Source organism: Orycteropus afer, unplaced genomic scaffold (genome assembly GCF_000298275.1).
Source record: "Orycteropus afer afer isolate SDZICR_OR568_19922 unplaced genomic scaffold, OryAfe1.0 scaffold00035, whole genome shotgun sequence".
NCBI classification, from domain to species: Eukaryota; Metazoa; Chordata; class Mammalia; order Tubulidentata; family Orycteropodidae; genus Orycteropus; species Orycteropus afer.
This window is the reverse complement of record NW_006921622.1, coordinates 14,795,740-14,805,551: the sequence shown is the minus strand read 5'-3', so window position 1 is coordinate 14,805,551 and position 9,812 is coordinate 14,795,740. Positions and strand designations below refer to the sequence as shown.

General features: G+C 39.5%; 1 protein-coding gene across 1 annotated transcript in view; it reads left to right on the top strand.

Moving 5' to 3' along the window:
- PRTFDC1 (phosphoribosyl transferase domain containing 1) overlaps nucleotides 1-9,045 on the top strand; it is a 150,890-nt gene extending 141,845 nt beyond the window's left edge. Inside the window, exons 6-10 of the mRNA XM_007936374.2 lie at nucleotides 2,128-2,145; nucleotides 3,843-3,925; nucleotides 4,732-4,778; nucleotides 7,379-7,455; nucleotides 8,998-9,045. Coding sequence (XP_007934565.2) covers nucleotides 2,128-2,145; nucleotides 3,843-3,925; nucleotides 4,732-4,778; nucleotides 7,379-7,455; nucleotides 8,998-9,045 — 273 coding nt within the window. The remainder of the gene's footprint in view (nucleotides 1-2,127; nucleotides 2,146-3,842; nucleotides 3,926-4,731; nucleotides 4,779-7,378; nucleotides 7,456-8,997) is intronic.
- Nucleotides 9,046-9,812: the final 767 nt, after the last annotated feature.

The following is a 9,812-nucleotide window of genomic DNA, read 5'->3' as shown; positions in this document are numbered from 1 at the left end:
CGGTGTTTGGTGTAATGGTAATGCAGTATTGTGGGTACACTGGTTGATATTAGCATCTGTCGTCTATCTCCTATGTGCACAATTCAGTGTCCTCCCTTTTCCTAATGTTATCATGGTGGTCATAGACTTTTTCTATACATTCCTTCCCTTACCCATGTCAGCATGTGGGCTCCAACTAGCCCGAAATTAATCCCTCCCCTTCCTTCCCACCCTGGTAACCTATAAAGTAAGTTCCCTTTCTTAAGCAAACCCTTCTTTTACAGTAATGGGATCATACAGTATTTGTCTTTCTGCGATTTACTTATTTCACTCAGCATAATGTCCTCCAGGCTCATCTTTGTTGTGAGATGATTTGTGTATCCTTCATTGTTCTTTAATGTAGCATTTCATTGTGTGAATGCACCATAATTTGGTTATCCTTTCATCCGTTGATGGGCATTTAGGTTGTTTCCATCTCTTTGCTATAGTGAATTGTGCTGCAATGAATATAGGTGTATATATGTTAAGCTTTTTAATGGATTCTAATGGACTAAAGATACTATACCTGAGAGAAAAACACTTCCAGATATTTCTATTTAAGAATGCATTTGATACATAAAATACTACGATGCAACGTTAACAGTGTTTCTGGTTGTTTGATTAGGTGATTAATATTTTTGATAATTAAATCTCTTTTGCATTAGACATAGAAAAGATATCTAATGTTTAAAGTTTAATCTGATGTATTTAAGTATTATATGAACTATAGGGATAAATGAAAGATCATCTAAAGAAAGACACCATTGCATTGAGGGAATTTTCTTATCATGGAGTTATTTGGAATGGCATATTAACGCATTCATATTTTAATTTGATGGGACAACATTGACATGTAACTAGTAATCCAATTAATTGGCTTGTTTTAACTCATTAATAAGCTTAATCTGGTGTTCATTCATTCAAATAATTATTGAGCATCTATATGCAGGCTTTTATGCTAGGGTCTGATTGGTGCAAATGGTTAATGCACTTGGCTGCTAACCCAAAGGAGAGAGATTCAAGTCCTCCCAGAGGTACTTTGAAAGAAAGGTCTGGCACTTGACTTCCAAAAACATCAGCCATTGAAAACCCTACTGAACACAGCTCTGCTCTGACACACATGGGGTCACTGTGAATTGGAATTGACTCAATGGTAACTGGTTAATGCTAGGGCCTGGGGATATAGTAGTAAGCAAGACAAATATAATCCCCACCGTCATGTAGCTTATGGTCTAGTGGGGGAGGTAGGTATCAATCAAGCAATTAAAACCAATTCCAGTGTTCTGAGGGGAGAAGTAGAGCAATGCCTTCAGTGTATGTAGCAAGAGGATTAAATCATCACACTAAAAATATAAACCAGGCATCTCAGAGTTCCTTCTTTAGTTCACCCCTTCCTCAGAGCTGAAAATCAGAAGGCAAGTACTGAGACCCCAATGATTTGATGTCTGCTCAGGAATAGGGCTCTCATGCCTGAGTGTATGATCCATCTACAAAGTATTGTCTTCATTAGTGATGCAGCTTCTGTTGGCTGATTTTCCTAGTAAATCTTTTGTAATCTTTGCAGCCCAAATTACATAATTAAGAATTATGCTGCTCAAATGGCAGCATGCCCCAGAATTACTGAGGCGGGATGAGGTTATAGATAGCACTTCAGGCAGGGAACAGGGTCTAAGAAGAGTCCACTCCTAACCTGAATATGTTGTTGTTTGCCGTTGACTCACGATGACCCTATAAGGCAGAGTAGCACTGCCCCATAGGGTTTCCTAGAGTAAAATCTTTATGGGAGCACATCACTGGGTCTTTTCTTCCACAGACCTGCTGGTGAGTTCCAAGCCACCAACCTTTTGGTTAGCAGCCAAGAACTTAACCATTGCACCCGTAGGGCTCCAAACTTGAGCAGAGGTACCAATATTGCAGTACCAAGTAACTCCAGAGGGACTGTTAAAATGAATCTAGAATACCTAGATTACTATTAAACATTTAGATTAGATGGATGGGTAAGGACCAGCTAAGCACATGGGAAATTCTAACTGTAAACAAAATGGGAGTCTGTATTGTAAACCAGATTTTCATTGTATTCTAAATATAAATGGGTTTTATTTATTTCAGAATGTCCTTATTGTTGAGGTAAGCTGGCTTTTCCTTATCCATATTTGGAAGTTGAAAGAATCTAAAGGTGAGTTTTAAATTATAGAACTTGTTATCAGATTTGTCAAGGACTTACTGAATTCCCACTGTATGCATAACACTCCAAGGAGCTCTGGTGGCACAGTGGTTAAAGCATTTGGCTGCTAACCAAAAGTTCAGAGGTTTGAACCCACCAGATACTCTGTGGGAGAAAGATGAAGCAGTCTGCTTCCATAAAGATTTACAGTGTTGGAAACTCTATAGGGGCAGTTCTACTCTGTCCTACTGGGTCGCTTTGAGTTGGGATTGACACAGTCGCAGTGGGTTTGGCACAGTGGTCCCTTTGAGTAAGAATTGACTCGATGACAGTGGGTTTGGCACAGTGGTCACTTTAAGTTGGAATTGACTTGATGGCAGTGAGTTTGGCACGGTACTCCAGATTAATAAGAACCAAGTAGAATCACTGAACTCCAATAACTTAGAATAAAAGCACTGCAATAATAGCCATATGGTACTCTATCGTTTTTCATATCCAATTTCATACATGTCTAGATTGGTTTTGATACTTCTTTGTGGGTCAAACGTTTTACAGAAGAGGAAACCTATAGAACCAGAATTTACTGAAAAGTAAAATCAAAATTAGAACTCTTTACCCTTAATCCATTGTTCTTGCTAATGACCTCAAAGGACTTTGAGCAATTCTACCTTCAGCATCAAAATAATAAATACAATCAGTTAAAAACTGGCAATCCAAGGGAATGCTATCATTTAACTTCATTTGTTTTTTCCGTTTCAAAACCAATAACAAAGGAAAGAAAAGAGGAGCGGACCCTTTGTCAGCAGAGGGCCAATACAGCAAATGGCTACATTGCATTCAGGAGCACTCCCATCTTATCAGGTAGCAAAAATTCAGGGAAGCTGTTTCAGCTTTTGTTACACAATTGCCTATGTGCCATGTGTATCTGCAGCTCTTCTGGGTCAACATAACCCACAAAGTAGACCCTTTAGCCAAACAAACTGCTCAACCCTGGCTAAATTCAGACCTGTTGTTTGGATAATCAGCTCCCGACAGCTGATTTCTGTACTGAAGACAATAAATTTCGGCTGCCCATTCTGCTTTAATTGTGCAGCAGCTCATCAGCAGAGATGGGCCTGTGCTCTCAGCAGCCACGCACCCTCAGAACTCACGTGCTGTCACCAGCTGCCATCCAGACACATCTCACTTCCCAGCCACAGACTTCCCCATTGAGTGGGGAGACTCAGGGGGAGGTGTTTATCCATTCAGTGCATTCAGATGTACATCCAACATCCATGAAAATTCATGCCTCTTGTATTGTGTTGCATAACCTTAGGGCCAAATTTAGTCCTTGAATGTGCATGCACAAGTCCGAATGTAATCAATGAGGAGTCCCACATGCTCTGCAAAGGCAGAATTTAGCCCTTCATTTAGCACCGCTGAAGGATTCAGGGAGAAAATACTCACCAATATATTCTCCAAAACCCAGCTTCCAGAAAGAAACACCTGCCTCAAAAATAAATAAATAAATAAGCAATTTTGCCTCCTTTGTTGGCTCCAATTTGCTGACATATCTAATTATGATGCTTATTAATAAGAAACGTAATCATGTCTCTGGATGAAAAATCCATTAATGTTGACCAAATGTGTTGCATTGAATTTGTCTGTATTCTATGCAAAGGATGTTGTTGGAACCGGAAGGACCATGAAAGCTCTACTCAGCAGCATTGAGAAATACAAACCCAACATGGTTAAGGTAGCCAGGTGAGTAGGGCATTCACATCATCATTATTTCTGTTTCCAAACAGTCCCAGATGCCACTGCAGGATGCTGTTTCCAAAGAGAGTGGTAGTGGTTGTTGTTAGTCAAGTCGAGTCAGCCCCCTACTCATGGTCACCCCATGCACGGCCAAATGAAACTCTGCCTGGTCCGGCGCCATCCCCGTGATAAGTTGCAGATCAGATCATTGTGATCTATGGGGTTTTCACTGGTTTGTTTTTCAGAGGTAGATTGCTAGCTCTTTCTTCCTAGTCTATCTTAGTCTAGAAGCTCTGCTGAAACCTGTTCGGTATCCCAGCAAGACACAAGCCTCCACTGATAGATGGTGGTGGCTGCATATGCATTGTATTGGCTTAAATTGAACCTGGGTTTCCCTCACGGAAGCAGAGAATTCTACCACTGAACCACCTCAAAAAGAGTATAGTCTAGTCCCAACCAGTGACCCTTTGCCCAGGGGTGTTAGATTTGACCAACTGCAGAAATAGTTCATTTAACTGCTAGTCTGGGAGAGAGGAAAGGGAAGAGGAAACACTTTCCTGAGTTCTATGATCCCCTCTTGACTCTGCCCCCATTAGCTATTTCCAGGAGCAGCTTGGTGAGCCCCATTGCAAACACCTGCTTCCTCCCTTTCATCCAGAATCTTTCTTCTGTGTCACAGTAGCAAGAGCACACATTAAAGAGGCCGTTGATGATGATGCCCCCATCCTTGTGCTCTAGGGAGAAAATGCAGATTTTAATGATACTTAATTATATTTTACATTCACAGAGATTTTATTTATTTTTTATGGTAGTTTGTTGGTGAAGAGAACATCTAGAAGTGATGGCTTTAAACCTGACTGTAAGTGTTTTTTGTTTTTTGTTTATTTTTTGGTGGTGTTATTTTGTTCTGTGTTTAAGAATCTTTGGTTTCTGATTTGACGGCATCCTCTGTGGAGTGGAAGCTATGTAGGGCTGAGAGTCCCACAGATGTATCGTGGAGTCTGTCCCCTGCCTGGCTAGGAAGGAGAGAATCCTCTAAAATAAGGGTTTAGAAATTTCTGATTTGCATATTTTTCAGTAGCTCTGCCCTGTGCATTGCATATTTTCAAGTTTTCCATAGCACCTTAACTCCAAAGGACTCAGCTAATAAGTCCCCTTTTGGGGCAGAGGAAGCGTGGCCCTGCTGGACTTATGCAGGCCAGGTGCCTGCTCTGCCTCTATTCTCACCAATCAGACACAGTGGCAGGGGAAGGTTTGTGGGGGTTCTCATTCCATCCTCAGGAACTATTTACCAGACAATGCACAATGGTGACCTTCAACAATCCTCACTGTTAGCACCCAGAAGGGGAAACTCCTAACATTACTCACCACCTCCCAACAAAAGTTCAGTCACACAGAGAATTAAGCAGAGCAAATATCTCTCCATGCTATCTTCACACTTAATACTTCACACTTGACTTCAGGCATGTGTTTTGGAGAACTTTCCTCATCTAGGGCTCTTTCCTACCTCCTCCCCATAGCATGAATAGTTTCAAAGCCAGAAAAGATAAACAAGCAGCCTGGTTATTTATTATTCCAACACTAGAAGTGATTTTTTTTTTTTTTTCACTTGCATAGGCAGACTTCAGCTTGATTTTTATAACTTACATTCACTCTAAAGCCACTGACATAATTTGGCTACAGTTCTCATCAGCAAGCTGAACAAACATTGGAGCAAGAGAAGCACCATATGATAGTGTACTAGTGGACGTTTAGCCAGTGACTCGTTTCAGTCCTCTACTGGATAGACTGACTCTAGAAAATTCAGTTCTGGCCAAGTAGACCCAATAATATGTTCCTGTTGGTTACTGGTTTGGGCAATATAATCTGGATGTAGTTAAGGTTGGATGAGATTATGAAACAGAAATCAGCTGAGTAAATAATGTAAGATATTTACTATATAGATAAGATTTTAACTAAAGTTGAAAAGCATTTGTTGTGAACCTATCTGACTAATTACAAATGCCTTGCATCACTGTTAATAATCCATTAATAAAATAATAGCCTCTAGAACTAGTAAAAGGCAATGATGTGCCTGGCATTGTTCTAAGAGCTAAACAGAGATTCTCCTTATTTAACCCTAACAACAGCCCTCTCCTATAGGCATGATGGTTATACTCATTTCACAAATGAGAAAATTGAACACAGCAAGGTTAAAATGCTCGCCCTGCTAAGTGTAGGACAAGCATTGAAAGAAGGCGGTCTGGCTCCAGTCACTGCCCTTACTTTCACACCACACCTGCAAGTAATATCTGCAATTGCAAATATAAGAGTAGGAACTGTACCAATTGCCAGCTAGAGATAAGTCACTCTGGTTCCCTACTGTTCTTCTGTCCTACTGACCATTGTCCTTCTTTTACTCCATGACATCTCTAAAGGGTTGGCCTTTGGAACTGGCTGTGTCTAATTTTCCCAGTCTGAGTTGCCATGCTTGTAGGAATTGCACGACTTATTGTAAAATAATGATTACAACTAGGGTTATCTGCTATTTGCTAATATTCTTTTAGCTAGCTCAGAACCTGTTTTCTGTTTTCTCTCTGGATTTCTGGGGCTTTGTCCACTGCCTACACCAAAGTAGTTTCATAAATGTATATCCCCAGAACGAACAAACTTAAAAGAGCCCAAACAACTGAAAAAAGTTTGAAAAATCATTGGACCATTGGCACATTCTATGTTTCAAGAACTCTCAGGAAGAGTTATTTGTCTGTTCCTTAAAGATCTTTTCCAATAAAAACCATCTCCCTTTTAATAAATTTTTCCTCTACTTCACCTAAGTACCATTTAAATCCATTTCCTCTCATTCTGCCCTCCATAAAGATAAAGCACTAATTAATATCCTCTGCATTTTTGTGGACTCAAAGGCCCGTTCTAAAATAACCCTTAGCATTCTCTTCCTGAGGTTGAACAATCCCATTTCCTTTAATCTTGTCTCCTAGGTTTTGCTTCCCAGACCCTTAACCAACAGATGACATGGAGTACGGTGGGAAGATTGCTTCCTTGTTGCTACCGCCTGTACCCCTTCACGTATTGCACTATTATAATATCTTTTGTTTGAGCTGCACTTTATGATTTTCAACGTGTTTCTTTTGTCATTGTATCATAGATACTGCTTGCTTTGGAACAATGGGGCTACATGACTAACTCATACTTACTTCTGGTTATCCACTGGGCTTCCAAAGCCCTGTATACTAGGAATTCAGTAATTCCTTATTATATGTTTACTTGTTTGTCTTGTGTCCCTGAGTAGTTATTCTACTCAGATCCCTAGTGGGCTGGTCCTGTCCATTACTGATCACTTTTCTCACTTCTACCTCAATGAAATGTCTTCATTTGAGTGTCAACATAGCATATAGTGGCTTTGTACTTAAGTTATCTAAATTCTGTTTTTCTTTTTTTTTTTTCTCCTTTCTCTCTGCTAAGATGCTGGATTTGAGATTCCAAACTTATTTGTGGTGGGTTATGCCTTAGATTACAATGAATACTTCCGAGATCTGAATGTAAGTCTTGCATGCAAATCTCTAACTCCCTTTTCACAAGAACTCAACAGTAAATTGTCAGTTTAACAACTTAATATAATAATGACTCCTGTCATTTATTGTCTTCTGTGTGTCAAGAATATGCAGGGCACTTTGCATCCATAATCTCAATTAATTCTCATCGCTACCCTGTAAAGTAGGTAGTAGAATGATGGAAGCAAACTATGATTATCTCTATTTTGTGCTAATGAAATAAGGAAGCTAAAAACAAAACAATGACATGATACTGACTTTTTTCCTTAATCCTTGATTATGCTCACCCTTTCATAATAATAGTTTGTGTACTATCAAGCTGTTTTGTATCAGTGCTTGAAGTCTGTTGTTGTTGTTGTTGTTCTGTTCTGTCTAGTCAGTTTTGACTCATAGTGACCCTATGTAGAAAGTCTAGCAGGTGTCAATTACAGTGGCATGCAGCTCATAATTCCTGTGTGGTTTCAATACATGGGCATGACCCCTCAATGTCTGAGCTGTGCCACCTGACTAACACTGACCTTACTCGAAGTGGACCAATCAGTCTTTCTGTCCTGAGAATTAGAAATTCAAATCCAAAGTCACAAAGACCAAGGGTTGTTGGACTTCAGCTACTATAATAGCACTGCTGCAGAGAGATGGTCTATAGCTATTGTTGGCTGAGAACTCTGCAGCTGCCCTTGTTCTTGCCTTCCAGTTGCTTCATCATCACCTCTTCTTTTGATTCTGTGAACTACCCCAGTATTCTTCGAATAAATCCCCCTCCTTTGCTTGTAGTAACCTAACTTCATTTCTGTTGCTTGCCACCAAAATTCCTGACACATTTCTTGCTACCCAAAAAGGATCCATGAAAATTCATGCTTACCACTGCTATTTTTTCATTCACCAGACAGGTTGTCACTTTATCAATAGGAGACATTACATCTCCACCAGGCATAAACATACTGATTCCTCAGAATTATTAGTTTTTAGGAATCTGGGTAGCCAAATTTGGAATAAAGCTCAAAACTAAAACTGCAAAGAACCTTTTGTCTTTGCAGTTTTGCATTTGAATGGATCTTTTTAGATTTTATTCATATACAAAATACATATATGAATACATATTCATATATATGAATTTTTATCCATATATAAGATGTATACATGAATAAAATGTATACACATATATATATATTATGTGTATTTATGTGTTTACATATGTATATAGATAGATAAGGGAGCTCTGGTAGCATAGTGCCTAAGGCACTTGACTGCTCACCAGAAGGCTGGCGGTTCAAACCCACCAGCCACTCCTCGGAAGGAAGGTTGGGCAATCCTACTTCCGTAGTGATACTGCCTCGGGAACCCAAGGAGGGGTCGCTATGAGTCGGGGCCAACTCGACGGCAAACAACAACAACAACAACATAGATAGATATGTGTATTTCAGTGAACAAACACCAATTATGGGTGACATTCTGTTATTACTGCATCACATTTTCTGTGCTTCATATTTTGTTAAAAGACTGATGCCTTTAAATCCTCTATTGTTTCAGCACATATGCGTGATCAGTGAACAAGGTAAAGAAAAATATCGAGTCTAAAGAAGTAAATTCCCTCCATCGAATTTCCAGATAACATCATTCTTAGGACCGCACTCGGGAAGCCAGCATGTAAAGTTTATCTCCCCAGCCATGTTCACTCAGCAGGATATGTAGGGGGAAAAAAAAGTTTTAATGAAAGAGCTTTCTTTTTGAGATTATCATATAAAGTGTACCAACCATTCTTAAGGAAAAGAAAGCAAGGCTTTTATTTGATTTGTTCACAACCAAACCCTCCACCTTGTGACTCATGAGTTCTCTCTCCCTTCACACTCCTAACTACACCTTCATTTGTTTTGATACAGTCATTTTGCTTTCTTACTATTCCCAGAAATACTCCCACCTAGTAACTCAAATATTTACAGTCTTAACAACCTACACATCACTTAGGTCCTTATACTGCGAAAATCATTAAATTCCCATAATAAATATGAGCCCATATACTGAGAATATCATTAAATTACCATAATAAAAATGGGGAAAAAGGACAATTTGATGTAAATTTCTGTTTGTACATTTCTGACAGGCCATTATGATCTGCTTTTGACAAAACGTTTGTGAAACATAGTGTACGATGAATGCTAATGTTAGGAGCCTGCTCTCAGTGCCGGTGCTTTGCGCTTCCGGTCTGTGATGACAGTATGTCATGTATGCGTGGATGTACTCAACTGTGTTTAATACTCTGAATTCTAATTAGAAAAAATACAATGGCAGCAAGGCCCTGCTTTCTAAGCTGCATCTTTTTATTCACATGAGACGTGACCAAATAG